General features: G+C 39.0%; 1 protein-coding gene across 1 annotated transcript in view; it reads left to right on the top strand.

Moving 5' to 3' along the window:
* SH3BP1 (SH3 domain binding protein 1) overlaps positions 1–27508 on the top strand; it is a 1277628-nt gene that overhangs the window by 1067085 nt on the left and 183035 nt on the right. Inside the window, exons 13-14 of the mRNA XM_044063342.1 lie at positions 15355–15435; positions 18615–18728. Coding sequence (XP_043919277.1) covers positions 15355–15435; positions 18615–18728 — 195 coding nt within the window. The remainder of the gene's footprint in view (positions 1–15354; positions 15436–18614; positions 18729–27508) is intronic.

Here is a 27508-nt window from a genome sequence, read left to right as displayed (position 1 = left end):
AAGCGAAAACCAACACACAAAAAAGTACACGCCAGAAAAAACTGCATTAACGCTCTTGAAACACTGCGTTTTCGTTTACAAGATGCACTTCATCAGATAAAAAGCTACTGTCTACCCAGTCCTTTTATACCTTAATTAATTAGATAATTAGCATCAATCACAGCAATTAAATTCAAATCCCAACATTTGGAGCATTTTAAAGCAGAATAGTGTCATTAAATACAGTTAAAAAATAAATAAAGCAGATGTAGAGAGCATCCTTTTAAAACTTTAATTAAAAAAAAATCATATGGAATTCATTTATATTAAGCTTGTGAATCTAAAAGGTCAATAAAATGAAATAATTTAAAAATCTTCAAACAATAAAATTAGTACCCAAAACACTAAAGTAAAATGATAAAGATTGCCATCCAGTGGTCATTTGTAATTATTGCACCTCTTTCCATTTAAATAATTTCTATAACAATATATAAAAAGTCATAAGTTAATAATTTACAAAGCATAATAGAGACCTTAGAAACCAAATTTCCCCATATTCAAATGTATAAAATCATTTAAAACCATATGTAGGAATAATATGTCATTTGAAATTAAGTATCCAAAAAATTAATATATATATATATATTACATTATAGTTTAACTGCACGCAGCTTTAGAAGGGGTAGGATACTAGTGTGTTCATTAAGTCCTGGTGCATTGTATGCTTCTAGGGTCACTTGCCACCAAAGTTCCCTATACTCCAGTCTTTCTTCCCACGGTTCTCCTCTAATATCTCTTTGAGTTTGCTCAATAACCGAAAATATAAAGCTAGCTTCTTTGCATACTAAACTATGTTTGTACAAAGCATTACTTTCCTTACAATTCTTTATATCATTCAAATGCTCAAAGATTCTCCTTTTCAGTTTTCTTTCCGTTTTTCCCATGTAAAAGGATTGACATAGTTTACAGGAAACAAAGTACACCAAGCCCATAGAATCACAATTATAGTAGTATTTGTCATTTATTATGGTCTTATTTCTACTATGAATATGTATAGTGTTACTATTGGAGATGGCTGTACATTGTGAACATCTGCCACATTTATATGTTCCTTTTCTTCTTTTGTCAGGGAATTCTGTGTTTCTTTTGTTCTCTAATATATTCCTAATATTTTTAGAATTTTTATATACAGTTTTAATTGAATATAGGTTACCTTTATCTATATCCATTAATTCAGTAAATCTGCACCATTCTTTATTGAATATAGTTCTTATTCTTTTATTCATACTATTGTATTCAAGCGTAAGAGCTAACTCAAAGTCCTCTTTATTATTGCTATAACCCGTCTCGTTATCCATTTTGTTTTTCATGTTGCCCCCTTTAATAATGGGCAAAAATCTATTATTCCTACCATTTATTACATCAGTTTTAATATCGTATATAAAATCATGCGGGTAGCCTCTATTCCGAAACATATTCTCTAGTAGTTCACATTCTAACAGGAATGCCTCTTCTTCACTGGTCATCCTACATCCCCTTACAAACTGTCCTTTTATAATATTTCTTTTGACATGAAGGGGGTGTGAACTTTCAAAGTGTAAATAGGAATTGCAGTAGGTGGATTTCCTATAAATTTTTGATTCCAATCCATTTCCTTTTTTATAAATTTCCACGTCCAGATATTGTAGGACGTCTGCAGAGATATGATATGTAAATTTTAAAAAGCTACTGGTATTTTGTAAATAATCTAAGAAGGAATATAATGTATTCTCATCTCCAGTCCAGAAAATAACTATATCATCAAGGTACCTACGATACATAATCCATGAGGAATTATATATACTATTCAAAATATGTTTTTCCTCCCAGTATGCTAAGACTAGATTAGCGTAGGTGGGGGCGCAAGCTGCGCCCATAGCTACACCTTGAGTTTGCTTATAGAATTCTCCATTAAAATACAGGAAGTTATTCTGCAATACTAGGTCCATTAACCAGATACTAAGTAACTTATCATTGTTGGAGAGATTTTTTTCCCCATATATAATTTCTTCAAACATTTTACTTCCTTCATGATATGGAATTGAGGAAAATAAGTCGACAACATCTATGGTGACAAAAATTATGTTGTCTGTTTTGTCAAATGCTGCTAGGGAATTCAATAGATCCCAAGAATCTTTAAGTATATGTTCTCTATTTATCCATAATTTTTTAGTCATATTATCCACCAATTTAGCTAAGGCATGTGTCTTAGATCCATCTGCACTAACTATAGGCCTAAGAGGAGGATCTGATATATTTTTATGGATCTTAGGTATACCGAATATGATAGGAACCTTGGGTTTGTCGGTCTTTAAAAATATCTTGATTAATTAATCCATCAAGTAGCATTTCATTAATAGAAATGTCTATTTTATTGTAGGCTATATTAATCTAATTTCTAGATGTAGCTTGATATTTGCTTTCATCCCAGAGTATTTTATTCATTCTGCTCTCATATTCTATGTTTTCCATAATGACTATACCCCCACCTTTATCAGGTTTCATTATTCTTAAATTGTGATCTGTTTTCAACTCTTCAAGGGTCTGTCTTTCTATCTGGTTCAAATTATTAGGTGGCTTTCTTCCAATCAGTTCATCATTTCTGATTTCTTTCTCTAGAATTTTCTCTAAATTCTTGAGATATGGATTTAAAGGGGGGTTGTAGGTGGACCTACGTTTCAGATTCACATTATTGTGGGGTACAGAGCTATTAGAAAAGAGCATTTTTAAATTAATTTTTCTGAGAAATAGCTTTATTTCAAGCAAAGCCTTAGTAAGATCTCCCTTGGTGGATGGTATGAACTTCAGTCCTTTGGAAAGTAGATGAAAATGCCCTTTCTGAAGTTCCAAAGGGCTAAAGTTATAAATATTAAAGTTACAATAAGTCCATTTACTACCTTCTCTTGTGATAATGTCAAATTCTGAGGGGGTGGTGGGTAAATTAGAGGGTGTATTTAATATCTCCCTCTTCCCCCCCTCCATTGAAAATTCTCTTCTCTTGCTACCTGTTTGTTCATAATTCTTTCGGATCTTCTAAATGGGGGGAATTCCTCATCATATAAAATTTCCTCTTCCTGGGGATCCATAATGACTATTGGTTCAGTATCACCTTTGTAGTGAAACTTCTTATTAAAATGTGAAGCTTCTTGCATATGCTTTCTAACAGCTGGGTTAGGATAGCTTGTTTTATTTTTATATTCCAATATATCTCTCTCAATTTTTTTAATTTTCCTTTCTACTAAAGTGTCTATGTCCCTATCTATCTCTTTCCTCATGCTAAAGTATTTAGCTTTCTCCTCTTCAATAGAAAAAATAAGATCACTAGTGATAGCTTTGTCCAAGGTCTCTATCTCTTTAAAAACTTCTTCCTGAATTTTATTATTGTCCCTAACCATGAGATGCAACATCTCTAAACCACATTTATTAAAAATATCCATAAGATTCAAATGAAAATCTGACCCTGGTATAACATTGTTAGGGTATATGAATACCCTTAACCCTTTAGGAACAATGTTCAGGGAGATACATTCGTTTAAATACATATTTTCTATGTTTAACACACTATATTTGTGCAACAGCTTGTACAGTTTGTTTAAATTGTCTTTATAGGGAGCGTTGTTGATTCTTTCTGGAGCTCTGTTAGCAAAGTCATTAAAGCTAATTTTCTGGTGTAACCAGTCTTTTAAATTACGTGTTACAGTACCTTTATTAACTTCAGGATGGCATGTGCGAGTGTCACGCTTGTCTCCGTTGAAACCTCCAAGCGTTCCTCCCCTGTTTGCCTCTTTAAACACATTAGGAGTGTTGGCTGGGTTAAACGTATCTTTAGGCAGGTCCTTTTCATAGCCGACATCCCCTCTCGCACCAATAAGCTGTGGTCCTGCATTTCCTTTAGTATTACATGGCTCCACTTCAGACCTTTCGGTCCCCATGGGGATATTCAGTGTATTTTTCTCATGCGCAGTTAACAGGGAGGAAGCTACAGGAGTTAGGAGGTTGATCAGTTCGGTTAACTGACCAATCAGTTTACGGGTTAATCCAAGGTCCTCCCGCTGCCTAGCAGAATGACATTTCATTTGTAAATAATTATTGTAACATTAAAAAGCAATAAATCAACCAGTGGAATCCAATATTAAAGATGTACTGTAACTGAAGAGTGGCTTGACCCAATATCATGAATAATTGATGGTGGTAGAAGAAAGGGAAAAATGAAAGTTTTATAAAGAGCTGGGGAATGAGGCATAAAAAGAGATAATGACATTATTGGTAAGGAAGAGAGTGTGAACATATTGGTAAAAAGAAGAGTAGTACCATTACACTTTATGGTTATGTGCTAAGTAAAGTATTTGTAGTCTAGGATCTTAAAAATGTGCTCTAATGTACTCTAATTAGACAGGTTATACAGGCTGTGGTGACCCACCACTGCACCAGTAATTAAGGAGCCTCAGTCCTCACCATTGGCACCAGTGGGAACGTACAATGGGAGAATGACAAGTACACACAGTATTTCCAGATGCTGCTCTCTGCATCAAGTGCAATTTCCCTTAAAAGCACACAAAGACCACTGTCAGTCCGGGGCTGGTTTCTTCCTCTTTCTCCAGATCCCCAATAAGACTCCCCACTGTTATAGCTATAGAGTTGAGTTCTCAGCTGAGTGACCAAGCCAAGACCTATCAGCACCCTCTCTATCCAACCAGTGATTTGTGTCCCTGCCCATGTAGCTAAGTTACACACTCTTTGAGGTTTGATTTGCACACACACACACACACACACACACACACACACACACACACACACACACACCAGGCAGAGCCTGGCACAGGTTTACAAGCTATGCCCCCTTCTGCCCAGACTATAAGGTAGTTACCACTGCCACCAACCAATTCCTTATCAGCTACTTTAAAGCCCTTAACAAAGGGTGTCCAATCTTACTGCATAATATTAATATTAATACAAAAGGTAGTTTGACCAAGAGGAAGGCTATTTGGAGTGGCCCACACAGTGTCACCAAATAAATATGCAAGTACTCTCAAAACTTAAATATCTCTACACAGAGCAGCCACAATGAAAGGTTTAAAGATATTTAATAATAAATAATAAAAGAACAATACAATACTAAATATGTATTCACAGTGACATCAGAGTTCAAAACCACAGGAAATATTTAAAACAACATTGCAGGACAGTCTTAAATAAATAAAGAAAAATATCTAAACTAAGCTACACTATATTCCTGACTGACTCTAAGAGAAATACTATATCCTAGTTAACTTACTTAATTAGAGCAAGGCAGATGTTGTGGTGAATGGTTCTTGTCAGGTCCAAGGTAGAATACAGAATGCTCTGTCTCTCTAAGAGATTTCACAAATTAATATCTCAAATATTACTGCTGGGATAGCTTGCACAATGACATAATTTCTTGTCATCTGACTCTAGTTCCCAGATGAAACCCCCACTGCTGGGAGCTGGCAGTATTTAGCATCTTCCTCTGAAAATACATAGACCTCAGATTTTTGGAAGATTCTGGAAGTCATAAAACAATTTGATTCCTCCACATTTCAAGACTAGTAATTATTTCACTCTAAAGACAACATGGAGAGCTCCCTGGTACAGATATTGTATCTCTTGTTGCACTGAAACCTGAAATACGCCATCTTTTGTTGCATAGCCATAAAATAATTTAATTTCAGCTTTTTTTCTGAAGTTAACATCCTGTATTCCAGTTTCCACTGTTAACATATATACTTTTAAACAGTTGCAGTAGTGCATGTAAATTTCTGTTGTATTCTAGTAGGGCACACTGTGGTTACATTTCAAACAGCACTTTGCAAAAGCCTTTTCAACACACACTTCTGTACCAGCAGTTTGATATACACGTGACATACAGTTCTAATACATTTGTAACACAAGCATCTTCTACAGATCATGTTGATATTCACAAATTACATATAATTATTTACAAAATTCCAGCTAGCTGGCAGTATCTCCTTTTGTCACACAGGCCTTTTGAAATGTTGTCCTTGAGAAGTTTACACTTCACATTTTGTGTTTGGTCGGTTCTAAGTTTTGATCAAATTTGAAATGATCACCCAGTTACCTGATGATATTTGTATGGTATCCCAGGATTTTGTGCCTAGTGTTGAAAAGGCTTGGTCGATAATGTGCTTTTCTGTCAGAGGGATGGTCAGTGAACATGCATTTTTCAGGCTGTGAATGAAGCTTATGTTACATTTCACTTATAGTGAATGTGCCAGTGAGTTAAGTAAATGAGTTTTCCTTAAGGAGCTTATATAAAATAGAGTGCCAGTAAAAGACTGAATTTATTTATTTATATTTATTTATTTATTTTACATTTGTTTATTGCGGGTGTCTGACAGGGCCAGTGGCCCTTTTTCAATAGAAGCCTGGGGAGAAAAGCTCCATTACAAAAACACATTAAAAACAATTCAAGAATTTGACAACAATCAAGACTACATAACTTTGGTAAATATAGGTAGTAAATAGTTTATGCATTATGCTCGCTCCGCACCCCACCCTGCCCCCAAATTCCACCCACCCCTGGATACGCTAAATTTATAAGGCAGGAACCACACGTCCTCCCTCTTTATCCAACCAAAACTCATAACATAGACCAGGGGAGGTTCTTCTAGCCCTCTCTACTTTCCTTCACCACAACCTGTGTATAGGTTAATAGCTATACAATGGCACAGTCACTATTATTGTTAAAACTTAAAGTAAGAGTTATCTATACCCTGGTCCCATTGCTAATTATCCCTTATATTCTCACTGCCTGTGAACATCAATGCCACCTAGGTTTTCACCATCCTCGAGCCCAAACTACTATCATGATGGAATCCAATAATTTAGATTATTTAATATATTCATACACTCTTAATCCCTTACATACTAAATACCTTTATTCTGCTAGACCCAGTCAGGCCAACCATAAAACTAAAAGATACCATAGTCTAATACTTAAATATCTAAAACTCATTTTTAGACTACAATCCAACCTAACTATGGATGGAGACATCCACCCAAACCCTGGTCCATCTCCTTGTAACAGTAATATAACCAATACCACTTTTTCCACTAACTTACTAACCATAAAAAAACCCACTAACTCTCTCCTGATTAGCCACCTAAACATTAGAAGTTTAAATAATAAGATCCATCACCTTCATGCCCTCTTGGAAACTCTCTCCCCAGATATACTATGTCTCACTGAAACTGGCTAAAACCAGCAACAAGAGACAATGAAATAATCCCACCAGGTTACAACATACTAAAGCTTGGCTGCACAACTAGGAAAGGAGGTGGGGTAGCAGTCCTATATAAAAGTACACTGGAAATGACATCCATCACCCCACAAACAACTCGAGTAGATAGTGTTGAAATCCTTATTACTAAGCTACAAATAAATAAGGACAAATGCATGTACATAGTCTGTGTTTATATTCCCCAAGGTAATAACACAAGCTCCCTTGAAGATTTTCTTTGCTGGCTGTCAGATAACTACCCCCAAGAAACTATTGTGGTTGGTGACTTTAATATAGATTGGTACTCTTGCTCTACAGATCCCCCTACTCTTCATGTAAACCTCTATGGATTCAAGCAGGTCATATCCTCCCCCACTAGAATTGGGAAACCCAACAATAAAAAAAGCACGCTATATTGGATACTCATTAATAGTGATCACTATATGTATAAGGCTGGGACTTTGCCTGATGACATAAGTGATCACTTTCTTATCTATATAATCAGGCACAAAGCGGAGGTCCCTAACCAACCCACTTACAAAACAATAAGGAACAGTAAGAAATTCAACCTTGCTAATTTTAAAAATGAATTCAAAGCATGCAACTGGTCAGTTCTAAAGCATCTTCCACTGGAAGAGACTGTAACCTACTTTAATACCAAATTCCTAGCCATCCTTGACATACATGCACCAGCTCGATTGATTAGAATGAAAACAAGAGGCATCCCATGGTTCTCTAAAGAAACCAGACAAAAAATGTCACTTAGAAACAAAGCCTGGGTAACATGGCATACCACAAAAGCCCCCGCTGACCATCTTAGATATAAACAACTAAGGAATGATGCAAAAAAATGCCATAATAACAGATAAAAAAAAACTACTACTGTCATCTACAACAGAAGCACCAAAACTATCCTCAGAAATTTTGGGTAGGAGTAGACAAACTCCTATATCCAGGTCAGTCCTCCACTCCTTCCCCTTCAGTCACGAACCAAAAACCTCCAGAATTAGTAGTCAATGCCTTTAATAGCTTCTTTACAGAAACCATTCAACAGCTAGCTAGCCAACTAGTGCCTGGATGCCCAAACCCTACTGATTCCTTACCTTGCTCCCAAATCTCCTTTAACTTCCAACCAGTTTCTGCCTCACTTATCACAACTCTACTCAAGAAATTAAAACCAACCACCCTATCTGCAGATCTACTCCCTGAGTACCTTCAAAAATGGCAGACGTTATAGCTTATCCAGTCACCATCCTGATTAACAAAACTATATCTGAGGCTACCATACCCTCTGTTTGGAAGACATCCCATGTAATCACTCTCCATAAAGGGGGCACCTCCACTGAACTATCTAACTATAAACCTATAGCTATCCTGTCACCACTATCAAAAATAATAGAAAAATGTATCCAAAAATAACTCATGAGCTACCTTATCAAGGACAATCCCCTGACTAAAACTCAGCGTGGTTTTAGACCATTCCATAGCACTACCTGTACCCTACTCTTCTTTGCTAATGTCATTAACCAAAATCGGAAAAATAACAATCTCTCCTCTGCCCTCTTTCTGGATCTTTCAAAGGCCTTTGATATGGTTAACCATCAACTTCTCATACTAACACTAAAAAACATCTCCCTTGACAATCAGTCTCTCAAATGGTTCCAATCATATCTGAATGGTAGACACCAAGCTATCTTATGGAAGGACAAATTATCTACACTACTACCCATCACCCTGGGAGTTCCCCAGGGATCTATACTAGGACCTCTCCTATTTTCTATCTTTATTAATGATCTGCATAAGGTCATCCCAGATGCAATCTGTGTCCAATAAGCAGATGATTCAACTTTAATATGCTCAGCCACCACTCCCATTGACCTTCAGATAGTTTCCCAAGCCACTTTTAACACAGTAGAAGACTGGCTCCTTAACAGACAACTCTTATTAAATCCTAATAAAACAAAACTATAACTTTTCTCCCCCAACAGTAGACACCCCTTACCAGCCTTTACTATTAGGTCTAACAATGGAACCATTATTTCTCCTGACCCCTCTACCAAACTCTTAGGAGTCATAGTTGACAATAACCTCAAGTTCGATGCAAGACATTAGTCAAACTATGAAGATTGTCAGTAAAAAACTTGGATCTCTCTATAAGATTAAGCCCTTCCTAACTCCACTAGCTAGAACTGTCATTGCCCGAACACACCTCCTCTCCACCCTCCTTTATGCTTCACCTTTATTTACAAACTTGAGCAAGACTAACCTTAACAAGCTATCTAGTTGCTATAATAACATTGCCAGATTTGCCACTGGAACAGCTTTCAGACCCCATCATTGTCTCAACCTTATCTCTTTAGGGTGGCTTGAATTACAGAATCTACTTCTGGTCAATCAACCGATAGTTGCTCATAAGATTCTCCATCAGCCTGAAAATACACCCGCACTCGCTAACCTAATCACTCCCTATAGTAACCTTAGGGTACTACACTCATCTGACAAACTCTTAGTTCAAAAAGCTAATACTTTAGCTGGAGAATCACTGTTTGCCAACTCTGTGGGCAAAACCTGGAACTCCCTTACTGCTGACCTTATTTCAGAACTCTCCCCAATGCAAGTCAGGAAAAATCTAATCAGTACTACAAATCGCACTGGCTGTGCCCATGCACCAATCCAGACTAACTAATACTGCATGCCAATATGCTACAACAGGTCATCTTCCTCTACTTTGACTACATCCCAAGTTCTTGTTTACAACCTAATAACAAGGGATTAATTGTTAACCTGATGAAGTATGAATTTATGAATGTTTTGGAGTATGAATTTTATGAATTTTTTTATCATATACTGCTTTGAGCCTTAAAAAATACTGTAATAGATTTTTATCTAATATGTAAACTTACATCTTATAGATTAATCTTAACATATGTTTTGCATTTTTACATTTATATGTAATAGTCTTTGTATGTACATCTGGAGCTTTTCTGCCCGGGCCTCCGCTGAAAATGGACATGCATCCAGTCAGACTATCCTGGTCAACAAATGTAAAATAAAATAAATAAATAAAATAAACAATAAAAATTGAGATAGCAATATAAAGTGAAAAAAAAAAGAAAGCTAACAAACTAGCATGAAATAGCTTGTGCCGTTATAGAAAAATGACTGATCAGTAGATCAATGTCATGGTTTTGGTGGTAAACATTTATGAGATGCATGTACGGTATATGAACAAGAATATGGCTGATTGTTACTATGCTAGTGTTACTTGTTCTAACAGTGATAGCTAAGGTAATAATTGAGATGAAGTACAAGAAGGAGGGAAGATGATGAGACTGTAGGAAGCTTGAGCTAGATAGATACAAATAAGAACAGTAGTGAGCTTCAGATAGGTAGAGAGAGATTGGAAACCGAATCTTTATTGTAGTGGAAGCTGCTTTGGTTTGTAGAAGTGATCAGTGATATTAATACTTGGATGTTTGGTTTATGAAATGACATCACATTTGAAGTCATCTAAAAAAATTAGCTTCCGTTTTGAGGTAGAGGCCATTTCTAGTGATTGAAAATGGCATGGGAGAGATATTCCAAGCCCAGATTTTTTTCCAATTATTTCTTTCACTTTCTAAGGTACACAAGATCATGTTTTGGTTTAGAAGGTATAGATTATAAGTTTTCTGCTAGTGAGACAGATAGAACATTTTTAGATTGTCTTGAAACTGTGATTTTTGGTTTCAGGAGTAGATCTGGACATATAGATAACCAAGTTATCAGCAATGTATAATATGAATAAAAGGAGAACATTTATGCACAACAAAAGGATGAAGGGAGATAAGATAGATCCCTGTGGTACCCTTGGATAAAATATCTTGGATGTAGCGGTTCCAAATTTAACAACAAATCTTTGAATGGAAATGAAGTTTTGGAACCACTGAATGGTTTGTATCGTTTCCAGTAGGTAATGCTCAACTGAATAAAACACTTTAGTTAGGTCTACGAAACTGCCACTATCAAATGACAATGCTTCAGTGGATAATACTTTATTAGTAGCCACAAAGTCTTCATTCTTTCTTAGATCTGTTGTTGAGTTTCTGATGTATAGTACCACTCCCCACATGGTGGCTGAGCTAGGTCTATCACAATCCTAATGACAGATGCAGCCTTGGTGGGGTGGGGAGCTAATTTTGGCATTAGACCTGCTTCATATGAGGTGTGGCAGTGACTACAGGCAGTTGTACCTCAGCTGCCTAGAGGTAAGAGCTATTTTTCTTGCTGTACAGGCTACACAGAGCATGCTGACCCCACAGCCCCTACTAGAAAGTCTAACAATCAGACAGTGATAAACTATTGCAACAGTCAGGAAGGTACTCACTTCCACATTAGGAAGCAGTGCAGGTCTGCACTAGGCCATCAATCAAAACACATTTGTGAAGTCACAGTTCAAGTCCTCTTTTGGTGCTGTACCTTTGGTGAGTTTAATTTTAAATGTTCTTCCAGGAAACGAGCAACAAGAACTAGGTTTGTTTTCCATGAGGAAGGATTCAGTATTCCCTTATTTTTGCTACCTTTCACAGGGCAGTGAAATGTGGGCGCAGATGTATGTTCTGGTATGTATTTTCACCATTCTCTTTCAATTTCTGTTCTGGTGATAACAATTCCAAAAATTAAAAAGAAAGCCCATTCTGGTAACCCAGGAGGTCTTAGTGCCTATCTTCTGACTTGAACAGATTACTCTGATCCAGGCAGTTGATCTTCTGTCAAAATGGCAGAGTGTCTCTATTCACCTCAGTGTTTGCCTATTCCTGTAGTCCCCTTTCAGCTTCCTGTGAGGTTTCAGGAATGCTGGAAGCCACAAGCCTACCTTCTGTCATGTGCACCTATACCCCCCAAGTGGAAATGGTTACTCATTTGGGAAGAGAGGTGTCCATTTTCCCTACAGCTTGCAATCTTTCAGGTTTGTTTTATCTATATTTGGCACCTGTTTGATTTAGGCCTTAACTGTTCCACTGCCTACATTCCTGCTTCTGCCATCTTAGTACATCATGATCTGGTGGAGAACAGAGACCTGGCTAAACACAGGATGATTAACTAGTTTCAGTATGGATTTCCCACCTCTATCACCATGAAAAACTGCCCTATTAATCAAAGCTTAAAAGAACGGTTAGAACATTCACACATCTGCATTTGACACCTCTTGCTTAATGGACTTAAAACCCATTATTTGCAAGATGCTATTCTTACCACCCATCGCCTCCACCAGGTACATTCCAAAGCTCTTGATTTTCCATAAAAACTTTGTAACTCTTGGGATTTATCCACATTTATACAAAGTTTCCTTTGAATCTTTTACTCAGAAGTGATTTTTTTCCCTGTCATTTTCTCAGATGCAGATCCCATGGGGAAGGGATATACACATTTTGGAGGTATACTGCCAGCAGAACTGTTGCCTGAAGAAAGTATATGATTTCTAGAAGAAAGGCCAGTTTTACGCCCTTTGCTTCAGTTAAGTAAGACTTGTGGGTTTCCCTTAACAATGGTTTTTAATTACTAAGTGGTCTTAAGTCCTTTCCTCAGTGCAGTCAAGGTACCTTCTACAAGTGGAAGTAACTGCTTCTGATGCTTTTGTCAAGAAGTCTTATGCATTTACCCATATTGTTGTCACTTTAACCATAGTGCACAGCTTTAGTTATATCCTAGACATCAGGTATAGAAATAAAAATTCCTTTAACCTGGTTTCTCTGAATTCTGCAACTTTGTGGATACTGCTTAAGAGAATTCCAGACTATATACCCAATGAAGTTGGGCCACTTCCTTGGAAAATATGGCAGGTACTTGAGTATCCATTACATCAGTTACTCATTCAATGGTCCTTTGCAATGGATACATTTTTATCAACTCACCACACCTTGTGATTGACCCATCCAGCTTCATGTAATGTGTATTATGCAAGAATGACAATACTGTAATTTAAATACTCATGTGGTTTCTTTTTTCTTGCTGGTGCAACTCACCCACTGGGTGCTCCCTTTCTGGTCCACCAGAAGTCCATCATGGCTTATGCTGGAGTATGTGTCTCAGCAAGGATGGAACTTTCATCTCAGATGAAGTATCATGACAGAATTCTCAGAATGGAGATCACAGTTATATAATCACCACTGAAAGCCCTCAGAAAGATAATCTTCTACAGGAACTGCTCACATATCTGATGGACATCTGTTTCTCAGGAATCTAGCAGAGCACTATGTGTAGTAGTTCAAGAAGAGCTATTATGAATTATATTCATGTAGTCATGAAGAAGAAAGATCTGGTCACATAAGACAGAAACAAAGGATACTGGAGATGCATTACATAATGGTTATATGCTAAAAGCCGCAGTAGATGTCCTATACAGCACAGAAACTGCAGTCAGAAAAAATATCATCTTGTATTCTTTGCCTCTTAATGCTATCTGACTATATTAGGGTGCACTGACAATTCATATAGGAAGAGGAAAGCAGGCATGCAGCAAAAAAAATGGCTGGAGAGTCAAGGTCTACTGATCTGGCTTGGATCCCAAATATGCGAATATTTTTGCAGAACTAAGAAAGTACTGAGAGCTAAAACAACACTTCTATGTATAAGTTCAAGTGACCTATGACAATTATTTTGCTGCAGGGTTGTTTTTACTAGGGTATAAATGGTTTTATTTTTTCTATATACAGCTAACAGCAGATGCCACTGGGTGTGATAGTTTGTGAATACCAACTGAGAATAAAGGTAGAGCCCTCAACCTTGCCATGATAACCCACTGATTTGGCAGCAGTCACAGGTGAGGACGGATCAGTTGTGCAAAAGTGAGGGCAGGAGAAATTCACTTCACTGCAAAATTATCAGACTGATATACACATTACCAAAATGACACTAACTGAAAAAAAACAGGATTCCTTAAGAAAAAATAATCAGAATCATCTTATGGGAGACAGACTCCCTCATATCCATCATGCACAGAGCAACCACTGTGTCCCTTACTTACATTAGATAATGTGTAGGTCACTGTATGTTGGGGGAAGGATACACTAGCAATTTCTAGTAAGCACAGATTCTAAGAAATTTTACAGGTGTACAGTCTGTTTTGATTAGAAAGACAGGCTGCACAACGATCTGCAAAACAATTTTCTGATTCCTTTCACAGGCAAGTGGGTATCTCTACAGTATGTATTACAGCTGCTTTGCAGCTTAAATCTTCGACACATAATACTGTTTGTCAGGTTATATTACTCCTAGGCTTTTGCACCTGTGGTACAGTCTATTCCTGCCTAATTAGGTATCTAAATGTTATTATGTCTATAAACCCCAATCGATTCCCTGTCTCATTAAGGCTATACCTGTTGAGCTTGAAATTTTTAATAAGCTTTACATCTTGGAACCTGCAGACCGTCACATTTCTGTTTTTGACATAAAGCTGTATAAGCATAAATGAATTGACATTTCCATGTTTACCTATAAAAACAGAAATTTGTATGCTATTTCTGGAATATTCCTTCACCTGCTTTTTAACATGAATGTTGTATTTTTGTAATGTTCTGTGGTAATTGTACACATTCCCAAAAGAATGTGCACTTTCTACAACAATTTGCCTTTCTGTTGCTTTTTTCTTAGTACTATGTATATCTATATCTATATTTATATGCAGATCTGATACGGTTGTAGTTTATTTATTTATTCATTTATTTTGCTGTTGTGTTGGCAAATTGTTAGCAATGATATTTAAATAAGTTCTGTATCCTTATGCAAGTGCATTGCTGTTAAAATAAAGTAAAACAAAATAACTAAGTGTCTAGGTTTATCTGTCTTAATACAGCATTAAAAGGTATCACTACTTGCAGAAAGGCCAATCAGCTTAGTCATTTGGTCATTTAAAGCCACTGCGGGGGCATGATAATTGATTGTAATTCTAATTAGCTGAGTATTTATTAAGATAAAACAAAGTTTTTCTACACCCTTCAAGTTCCTTCTCAAATTAAGGCTTGTAACAGGAAGCATTCTATTTCTTTGTGCAACAGAAATACTTTGCTTATTCTAAATTACTGCTGTGTCTTTACAGTGAAAAGGATCCTGAAAGAAAGCTGGAAAAACTGCAGAGCATTTGCCATAAACTTCCAAAGGAGAATTATACAAATTTCAGGTACACATTTCTGTATCCTATTCACCTATGAGCATAAGTGCCTGAAGTATGTTATGGTTTGAAAATCAGACGTGTAGTCTGTGACTCTGTTTACCCTTTAAAAATATCTTCATAAAGCCTAACTTGAAAAGACAACTGCGTGTTTCAGAACCTAATGAACTAAAATTGTTGCAGTATTATTTTAAACAAAACAAAATAGTTGCACAATCATTTGACATTTATTATCTAACTAACTTATTTCTAACCACAAAGAGTGGTGGGACTTTTGTGCTTGCATTATTCAAAGCAGTGACTCATGACATTTGATGTAGAGGTTTTGTGTAATATCCGGTATTAGTAAAACACGAGAACAGCAGAACATAGTTTTTGCAACTGTGCTATGTACAGTAAACTCTCAGTTAACTAGCACCCATGGGGATTGGTAGATGCCAGATAACTGTAGTGTCTGGTTGCTTGAGAGTTACTATTAAAAATAGACCTGACTAATACTGTACCCTATACTATTTGTTTGGTTTGACTTGTTCTCAGGTTAGGGAGAGAATTAATTTATTCCTGTCTTCCTTATTAAAACTTTAAAAACGTAAGTTATGTTTCTGCAGGGGGGCAAACAGAAAGTGCAACACATGAAAATTGTACTGAATTTCTTCAATATTTTTTGCCAGTTGCTTGAGTCCCGGTTAACTGAGAGTTTACTGTATTTGTCACTCTTGAATCTAAACCTCTCCTTTCAGGGTTGGATGATGCAAGGCATGGAGTCTGGTTCATCAAGCTAAACTTAGATTCTGTAGATCAGGAACACAACTTCCCACAACCTTTTCCACATTTTCTGTAACTATTTTGGTCTAGCACAAAAAAATGGCCCTGATTCCAAAAGATGTGCTCTCAGTGTTAAGTGACCACTTACACTGAGAGCAGATGTTTTGGAATCTGGTCCCTATAATAAGCTTGCTTATAGATAGGCCTTACACTGAAGAAGTCACTGACACTAAGAGCAGGTTTTTTTGAATCAGGGCAGACTTACACTGAGAGGAACACTTTTGGAATCCGGCACCTTGTTTTATTACCAATGGTTATGTAACTCTGTATCTGCCTACTTCTAATCAGGCCAGAGTAAAGATACAGACATCAAGGCTCAACACAAATATGAGAAAATCCTCTGACACACTTTTCCTCTGCACACGATATCAAAACTCCAAGAACATGTTTTTCCTTTAACATACTGTTACTCTATTGATATGTATACCAAAGTTGTAAAGAAACCAATTATCCTCAGAACAAACATGCATTTGATGCCAGTGCAGGGCTTTAGAGGTGCAACATATACATTTTTATCATATATTCATATTAAATTATGAAAGTCTGCAAATGTAAGCAATTGTAACTAAAGAGAGTAAAAGATACATAGATTAATAAATATTCCAAGGCCACTGAGTGTCATGATCATCCGGTAATTGCCAGTACCCTCCTTCAGGCCACACCTCCTTTCCCCTGGTGGGGCTATAGCTGAGAGTGCAGTTTCAGTGGAAAAACCACATGCTGGTGAGGTAGTCCAGGCAAGGGCTAATTTTGGCAGAATAATTCAGAATTAATTTTTCTGTCAAAGAGGAAAAAGTGAATGCAATCTTTTGATGGTGTTCACCCTTTCACTCCTATGTGAATAGTTGTGGTACTGGTAAATACAGCAGCGGTGTGTGTGTGTGTGTGTGTGTGTGTGTGTGTGTGTGTGTGTGTGTGTGTGTGTGTGTGTGTGTGTGTGTGTGTGTGTGTGTGTGTGTGTGTGTGTGTGTGTTTGTGCATCCATGTGACTGTCTGTCTGGGTGGTAGCACTCTGGGAGTTAGGTAGGTGTTGCTGACTCTCCATGTGTATATACATATATATTTGGATGCATGTGTGTGTGAGGGGGGAGGTCTGTGTGTGTGTGTATGTGTGTGTGTGTGTGTGTGTGTGTGTGTGTGTGTGTGTGTGTGTGTGTGTGTGTGTGTGTGTGTGTGTGTGTAGAACAGTGCAAATGCCACAGTGATGCATGGCCTGTCAGTGCATTTTTAGATTCATTGACATGGTAATGAACTGATATTAAGGTGTTTATCTGAGCAGCTTTACCATGTCTCTGAATTAGAGATTCTATCCATTACTTTAACTGACTAACCTATGCTGCCCACTTAGCACATATGGAAATAATCTCTCTGAACTCTGTCACGAGTATTTTCATCATAATAATTCAGCGGTTTACCTCCATAAGGTCGCGAGTCCATTGTACGATGCCCTAAAGTGCAAAAGTACAAAGGCAATATTTGTAAATTTTGAAACACATAAGTGTGAATCCAAATGAGTGAATGCTAGTGTGCATTCATGTGAATTCAGCATTCCGAGTGCAGATCACACTACATTGGGGATCAAGACTTGTACCCTCACCTTCACTGTAGTACGATCTCAGAGTTAGTATATTAAATTAGCAGGGAGTGTGGTGGGCACAGCCCCCCCACATAGGGGGGTGCAGGGTGGCTTGTCCCCCTGCATAATGGTGTTTGGAGACATCTGGAAATGTTGGGTGTTTCAAACACATTCGATATTTTCAGATTGTGGGATTCATTGTGTAGCCCTTTCACTTTTCAGCAGTTGAAAGTGCAGTTTTCGATATTTTGAGTTAGATATTTGACCGGTCGCATCTTTTATTTGTGGCCTAATGGAGGTAAACCTAATTCAGCAAATAGTTAACAGCCAGTCCCACAGATCACCATGACCTGGACAGGGTCAGGAAAATTTCATGAAGTAACCAAGATCTGTCAGTCTCGAGCAAAGAACAAAACAAAGTAGTTTGGTTTATTTCATCTGTTATCATGCAGAACTCAGCTGCCATGGTGAAGATCTGTCACAATTTTAGACAGGATATATATTCTCTGATCCAGAAATATTGGGCTTTAGAGTGCAAATCTGGAAAAATTTAAATATATAAAATGTGAGTAGCTGTTGAGAGTAGTTATTTGCCTAAAAACTATTTCAAGTTTGCAGCATGAATGATTAGGTGATGCTGCAACTAAAGTCTACAACTCACATATTTAGCTTAACAGAAACAGAATGTTTTTTTTCTTGTGTAGAACTTCATCTGGAATCTCTCGGATATGTTAGCACTTTAAAAGTAATGAATACTTTCTCAATTAATTTTACACTTTTTTTGCAGGTATTTGATAAAGTTTTTCGCAAAACTAGCTGAACACCAGGAAGTGAATAAGATGTCTCCAAGCAACATTGCCATTGTTTTGGGACCAAACCTACTGTGGCCTAAGAGAGAAGGGTATGTTGTTTGTCTTATTCATGCATATGGATGTTCCTGATACTCTTTGCTTAAATAATTGCTCAGATATCATCCTGCAGGAAGTGGTTAGATGCAAGAGATTATTATTTGGACATGTTATTCATATGTTGTAAGCTCATGTGCTGTAATACCTGTGTTTTAGGCTCTAAGGCCATTGAAAAACAATGGCTCCAAAAATGTAGATTCTATCATTCTCCCTCTATCTAAGAGTCCATGTCCTTCTCGAATTATGATGTATTATCCAAAACTCTCTCTATAGGGCAGCCAGTTCCAAATTTTTTATATGGCTTGTGTGATGATATTTCCCTCTAAATACTGTTTCAGTCAAATGGACATTATAGTTTTAAGTTTTTATGTTTTTGTGTTAATTGGATAAGAATGAACTTTCAGATTTAGTGTAGCCTGAGGGGTTGCATCATTAAATGCTCCTTGTAAGCTAAGATTGTTTCTCCTCAAAAATGTCCATAATGATAGGAGACAGATTTAGTTTTGAACATCTATCATGATAACTTACATCTCTGACTTTAAGAATACCTTTGGTGAATTACCTTTGTACTTACTCTAGTTTCTGAAGTTGACATTCTCTATAAATGCAGGAGCTAATATAGTCCAATAAAGAGCAACTAACTATATTAATTGTGTATCTTATTACAGCACATTTTAATGTTTGCACCATATTTTTAAGGGCTTTGCTTTTTACAACATTTACATGCTTATCAAACATTAGCTTGTTTAAAACTGTGATACTGATGTATTTGTAATCATTTTTAAGCATAAAACCTTCTAAATATATTGGACATATTAAAGAATATCTACCAAATATATAACCTTCCATTTGTTTTGACTAAATGGGAAACCAAACATTTTAGCTAGACAGATTTTTCATGTAGATAGCTGTTAATACCATTCTAATCATACCTGGATAATGCCCCAAATCCTATCTTACAATCACCTGTATATTTATTGAACCACCAGTCACTACTTACTGAAGTTGTTGTGAAAACTAAATTAATTAAGAATGGGTCAAAACTGAACCTTGTGGAGCCCCCTTAGAGACAGGTAAGTAACTAGAATTAACCTCTTGTTTTTAAATCATTGAGGACATCCTAACAACTATTTATTAATCCAACTAATCATAAATGGATTGAACTTGAAAATCAGTAATGCTTTATGCAATAAAGTATCAAAAACTTTCGCATGATGTGCAAAATATATATATATATATATATATATATATATATATATATATATATATATATATATATATATATATATACCATCTGAGTGCCCCATATCCAGTGATAAACTGCCTTGGTCATAAAATTCCACCAAGTTGTTAAAGTCAATCCTTTAGATGTAAAGCTGTGTTAATGTATATCAGCAGGATAGTTACTGTTACCAGGGTTCCTAACAAATGTAACTAGACTAAGTTTTTCCAGTTAGTGAAATGACATAAGACTAACTGGTCTACAATTCTGAAAATCATTTTTACTAACATTTTTGAAAATTGGCACAATGGTTGAAATTTTCCATGATTCTGGAACAATGCATTTAAAAATAAGTCCATTAAATATGGAGAGTAAAGATGGACCATGAACTTTAAGAATGTTAGAAATCATTACCGTAGAAATCTTATCAGGACCAATGGAGGTTGTTCACACAATTTTTATTAGTGATTCCATAGTGGAACAGATAGCAATAATTGGAATAAAATCATTACAAGTAGATATTGGTTCAGATATAATTGGAGGTGTAGCCTGCTTTAATTCTGTGTTGCTTGAAAAATATTTGTTAAGTACATTGTTTGTTTCTTCTGGATCAGTTAATATCATGGTGTTAATATATTTGTAAAATGTGTTTCTGTTGTGAGTATTAAATGTTAATTTCTGTTCAATAAGCATTTTCTTGTCTAAGTTTTGTTTTGCATTCTTTATATATCATATTAAGTTTAATTCTTAATCTTGAGTGCTTTCTGTATGGCTGAAAAACATTTTATTTTTCTTTCTTTATAACTTGTCAAGTTTAATATTTCACCAAGAAGGACATCCAGATTCTCAAAAGCTTGCAAGGCATGCATGATTAGTGTAAGAGGAAATTTTGCCAATATGGCGGCCGAGCGATCCACATACGTGCACGTTTGATGTGTGTGAGCGCTGTAGCACTAGTGCTGCACGTTCCCAGCCCCCGTAAACAAATCACCCCATTTGCAGTTGAAAACAAATCTGGCATCCAGGAAGCAGGAATCAGGGTGTGGAGGACTAGCGTAATATGCAGAAATGTACTTGGTTAGTAACCGAGTACAGTACTGCAAACTCCAAATAAAGGCTGCATATCATTGAGGAAGCATGCCAATGGCCAAGTAGAAGGTCGTTGGCATTGCAAACAATGCAAAATATACAAAATACAACTTTTATGATATGTCTGCCAATCATGGCTGTTGAAGCATAGGGCAGTAGTGCGCAAATGGGATCAGTGGGGAAGTAAGAAAATAAACCTAAAAAAGGCAGTCTAACTAAAATCAGTATTCTGCCATGCAAGTCAATGGCAGGCAAAAGACAACCTGGCCAGTGAATAGTCGTCGCTAAGGGGGGAGGCACAGTGTGACACATGTAACTATGCATTAGCAGGCAATTCTATGCAAATGAGGGGAAGGATAGTGAATCCCGGTTTTCCCCAACATGTGAGGCAGATCCCAACAGTGTAAGAGTATGAATAGCTGAGTGAAAGACTAGGAGGTAGGTGACATCATGTGTGGGTGTGTCAGGCATACTGTCAGCAGATTGGAGCCCTGTGGCTCGAGGTTGCATCCAGCTTAGCACAGCAAAGCCAGGGGGTGTGTCTAAACCTGCCCAGCTTTTAGGGTACTCACACCCCTCACATTTCAAACACCCACCTTTGGCAAGGCTGCCGATGTCACGCACCTAGAAACACACCTCTGGGAAGGTTGTAGACCAGTAATCACCATAGCACGTCCTGTAACTGCATACTGCTGTATTGTGAATTAGAAGCATGGTTGGGTTCCATCCTCACACATGGCAGTTCCAGATGTATTGTGTGTGTGTCACTGTCTGTGTAGGGAGTAATGCATTTTAGGCTAGTCTCTCGCAGTCATTTCAAATGCCCTACTTTGGCAATCCTGCTGATGTCAATCATTGTGAAATACACTTTTGGGCAAGGACTACTCCAGTAATATCCATGGCATGTACTATAACTGCGTAGTGCTGTAGTGTAATACACTAGTTAGGTAGGGGTTCTACTCCCAAACATGACAGGTGTGTGTGTGTGTGTGTGTGTGTGTGTGTGTGTGTGTGTGTGTGTGTGTGTGTGTGTGTGTGTTAGTAACCCATATCCTGTATAGAGGTGGCTGTGTCTGTGTCTGTGTGGCCAATGTGGAGCGGGTTTTGCATATTTCTTATATGGTGGCCATACTATATATCACAATGTCCACTGTACAGGGATAACACATGTGATATGGCTGAGAGGCTGGGGTGCAGAGCCATACCCAGACATGTGACATCAAGGCCAGGCAATCACAGTTAGCAACCCCAGTATTATCCAGAGCACACTCTCACCCCATGTGTCATACACACACACATGCCTAGGTAACAGCCAATATGTGGGTAGTACACTGCATATTGGCCACTGATAGTAACTATGGAGTGACAGCGGTGGGCCACAGAGGGCATGACACCAGTCCATCTGTCCAATATGCACATACATGCAGACAGTGCACCTCCCCATGTTCCCCAATGGACACCTGCACCACTTTTGGTGCCATCACATGTGACCCACAACGGACATACCATGCCTGACAAGATGCCCATATGGACAGCTGCCACTGACACCAAGGAATGCTGATAGCATGCACTCCATATAGGTGCAGGGTAAAGCTGCTGGCCATTACCACCTCCCAGGACTGGTACATCTGATGATAATCCGTGTTCACAACATGGGCCGGACACCCCAGGTACAGTTCCACATGTCACTGTACATGCATGTGGGAGGTGTGCACATCCCAGATGCCGTCCATGTCATGGATGAAGGAACACAGACATGGCAAGCGATGCACAGCATTGCCCACACAAAGTAGTCACCCAGGTGACTGGATGGGGTATACAATACCCACCTATGTGGGCAAATGCAGACACTACATCCTTGAGCCACAATGCAGACCATCGTCATGTGGCCTGATGCCAAGGTACACCCATCACCTGGCCTTGGACAGCCGTTTGGCGCAGTCAAACACCACACACCTATGCAGACATGCACCCATGCATGTCAGTACTGGCACCCTGTGTGTTTGTGTGTGTGTTGCATGCTGCAGATGTTCATATCCACACTCCCCACAACCCCCATGGGCATACTGTGGCATGCTGTCTGATGTCAGACACCTTCACATACCCTTCACCCGTACAGCCCCCATATGACCTGTGTGGTGCATGTGATACCTGCACAGTGATGTGATGTGGCAATCCCACAACTGATGAGATGTACACCTGGCCCTGCCACGTGTGTCAATGTGTGTGTGTCCTTGTGAGAATGTGGCTGTGTTGATGCTGGCATCTGTTCATGCTGACATGCATGTGTATGTCACCTACTGTAAAATTACTGTATCCCTGTTACAGATGTCACTCACCATCACATATATGTTCTGAATGATCCACAACAGGTAACCCATGTGGTGCATCCAATAATTGCAGCGAACTGTACTAGCACTACATAGTTTTCAGAGATTTGATACCCTGTGCTGCTAGGTGTGTGACACAAACATGCTTCAGTTTTACCCTCCCACCCCTCCCTGACATGTATTTGCCTCTGTCTGCATCCCCCACCCCCTCACAGGTGGATGTGAAGACCTACACCTGCTTTGCTTAGGCAGCAGTATGTGTAATGTAAGTAATGCTCATGATCAGCTGATGGCCTCTGCATGAATCGCAGCCCTCCCCTTGCTGATTGCATGTGAAACAGCTGTGGTAACATTCCCTTAGCCAATTGTATGGAAACACACTTCAATACCTAGGAACATCATGGTGGTGTTGGCCCTTTTCACCTACTATGAGCAGGAACTAGATCTGTCGTGTGGCAAACAGCATCTCAGATGGATTGCGGTGTACCTCTAACAACATACACTGTAGAAACAGTGCAACAAACAGGAGGTTGATGTGCCTGACCTGACTACAGACTGTAAGTGCCGCTATACTGCATTTGGAGTAATGTTGCTTTAACAGTGTTTGTGTGGATGTGGCTGTTGTACATGTCTCAATACCTGCCATGTCAGTTCCATGTTTGTGGGGAAACTTCATCTGCAGGGTGATCTGCAGCTTGGGCAGTGTTGTGTCCATGGTTGCATGTGTCACCCACGGAGCATCTAGCTGTCGACTGCTGAAGGTAGTATGAGGACTGCAGTCAGTAGATGGAGAAAGCTGTAGTAGTCACAGACGTCATATCCCTCAAAGGACATATGTTGCAACAACCCTGTAACAACAGTAAATGTATGTGGTTATCACAGCAACATGTCAATACTGGCCCTGTGTATGTGCTTCCAGCCACACCTCTGTCAACCTTTGTACATATGTCCTGCATGAAGTGGTGCATATGTGCTGTACACCATACTTTGTGGCATCATATCTGAGAACAAGTCACTGATATATTTGACTGATACACATGTTATGTACAGTAGGGGCTACATTACATGACAGTACCTGCACATTCTGTGGATGTTCGTACAGTACTGAGGTCTGTGTACCAATGGTGAATGTCAACAGTGTGTGTAATGTTGATATGTACCTTAGCATGTGTACGGTCTGTGGTAGATGACATTGTTCTAGTTCCCCTACTATCAGATGTTACATGCTGCCCAACTGTATGGTACTGTAGTGGCGTACATGTTTGTAGGGCCATAAACACACGTGTCCCATATCACAGACAGCCACCAGACCAAACTGTGTAGCAGGCCAGTATATGTAGGGTCAGTCTGTGAGTGGCATATATGAGGATGGTGTAGGATACATGGTCCATATACTGTAATACCATGCTAGCTAATCATATGTGGCTGTGGCTCTATTCACATTGGTTGTGAATATGCACTGTCATGCAGGTGTGTCTTACCCTGTGCTGTGACATGCCTGTTGAGCCTGCTTTATATGCAGATACATGTGCATTCCCCCTTGGGAGATGTAGGCCAGTGTTGAGCCAGTCTGCCTGCAACCTGCACAGTGCATTGTGACATGCCTAGCAGCTGAGTGTACCTACTCAGTGGGATGTCATGTGCAGATAGTAGCCAGATGTCCTGCTGCTGGCCCTCCCCTACCAGTCATGTATGTCAGACAGGGCAGTGTGATACAGTGCAGATGTATTTAAATAGCTATTGTGTAGTATGTGGCCATGGCACCCCTGTACCAGTGGTCATACCGTTACAGGCCAGGCAGGGGTGTGTGAATGCATGACTTATGGTGGACATCATATACCAGTCGTTATGTGTTATACCCATCTACATGGCCATCCACATCCATATTGTCAGGCATGGTACACATGTGTAGCACTCAGGGCTTATGTGTATACCTCTGGACTGTACAGACTGTGTCAGACCCTCCACATATATTGGCCAATATCTCTGCTGCAGTCAACAGTGGCATTACGTGCTAGCAGTGGTACTGTATACTGATGTCCTTTGGATGTCGTTCAGTAAACAATGGCACACATGTTATAAGCAGATGTGACCTCCCACACACACCATGTCTGTGAAGACAATTCCAATGACAGTAGTAATAGTCTACTAGTATACCTGCTATACATACCTGACATCCCCTGCAACTATAACATTGGGAACATACTGGCTGGGGTTGGCCTACATTTCATGTCCAAAACATATGTTGGGAATATATGTACAAATACCTACCCAGATAGCCAGATATATGATTACACATGTGTACTACACCCAATTAATGCTGTCATGGCAACCAACTACTATAGATTCCCACATCATATGTGCATGATCCCATTACATCTCCTGTGTGATGGGCATCTGTTCTGTGTGTGGGCAGCAGTGCTAATGACAGCATGGCATGTAGCAATACCCCTTACAGGAGAACTGGCACACTCAGTGCAGCCACATATTTGTAGGAGGATCAGGAAATACAGACAGACTGCGAGTAGAGTTGTGTTATTCTTTGTACAGTACTGGTGTTACAGGGTGTGGGTGTACATACTAGTTTGCCATGGAATGCAGTCCATCTGCATAGCACACAACTGTGGGCCAACCCTCATGCTGGCTGGAGCTGTGCCTATCATGTCTTGTCTGTCCACCACACAGGTCTTGTGTCAAATAATACACTGGCTGTGTGTGTGTTCCGTGTTACCGGTTACATCCATGACCGTCTCTACCATCAATTCCCTGACTAAGGGTATGTTACAGACTATCCTGTAACACTTGCACCTTGCATAGTGTATGGCAACAGTTGTCCACATATGTGCCTGTATTCCAGCCTCTGTCCATCACCTACATACCAAGCTTTGCACAAATGTCATGATGTCGGTGGTTGATCCATAGTGGGCTGGGAGTATAACACACTGCCATGTCTGCCATCAGTCCACTGCCATTGTCACCCCCACACATATGGTTGGGCTGGGGCCATATATGTGTGGGCGCCACCTACACAATACATATGTTTCCTCATGCACTGCAGAGCCCAGTGTATGTAACAGTGGTATATGGCCCTGTATTATTGAGTCTGGGGGGGGCACCAGAAATTACCTAGGCTGCTACAAAATGTGGGGGTATCAGGTCTGAGCTGTCTTAAGGTATCTGGATGTACAGTGCCATATACTTCACCTATATACACATTACTGACATGGATCTGGGTAATGCAGGACTACTGCTCCCTGCCATACAAACTGTTCTGTGTGTTAGTGTGCTCATGATGGTGTCAGTTATGCCATGTTATGTAGCAGTTACAGCCCGTGTGGTCATATGATGTCTATACTACCTACTGTGTTTGTACAGTGTGTAGATAGAGGCTGCTGAACTACACACCTGGATTACATACTGTTGATTGTTAGGTATCCTGTGGCCCAGTGTGTCTTTCCTATTGTACAATGTGAATGGCTTGGCCTGGACAGCAACAGCTGTGAACCTTTCCAGACTACTGTATGACTGTAACTGGTCCATTGTAGCATCACTCCATTGATATAGTTGTCAGTGTCTGAAAAGCTATATGGCATGGCATGTAGAACTGTAATAGTACACAATTAAAGGTTTCCATGTCTGCAAACATGTGGGTGTTGTTTTACCTATGATCTCTCTGTGGGTGTATGTTACAGGCAACAATTGTCATTTGTATGGGTGGCACATAGTGTCCAGTCGTTAGGACAACAGTACTACCTGGATACACTCACTAATGTACTGTGGTAATTCCCCATTGCATTTGTAGTGCTGCATATGTGGGTAGCCAGTTATCTATCTGCTTCTGGCAATATGATGTGTATACCTGGTATGTACTGCACCTCCCAATGCATGCTCCATGCTACAGACCTTGTTATGCTATCAGCTGTCCTGTGTTCACATACCTGACAGGTTGTCCTGGTTGTCTCACTCCATGTGCAGGACAATCCCAAGGGGAAGTACTGCCATGTGGTTAATCCCACTATCGCCTGTACATACATGGACAGCCACACACACGCACACACACACACACACACACACACACACACACACACACACACACACACACACACACACACACACACACACACACACACAC

The sequence above is a fragment of the Protopterus annectens genome, chromosome 1.part0 (assembly GCF_019279795.1).
Source record: "Protopterus annectens isolate FY-2018-M chromosome 1.part0, PAN1.0, whole genome shotgun sequence".
Lineage (NCBI taxonomy): Eukaryota > Metazoa > Chordata > Ceratodontiformes > Protopteridae > Protopterus > Protopterus annectens.
This window is presented reverse-complemented; position numbering and strand designations above follow the sequence as displayed.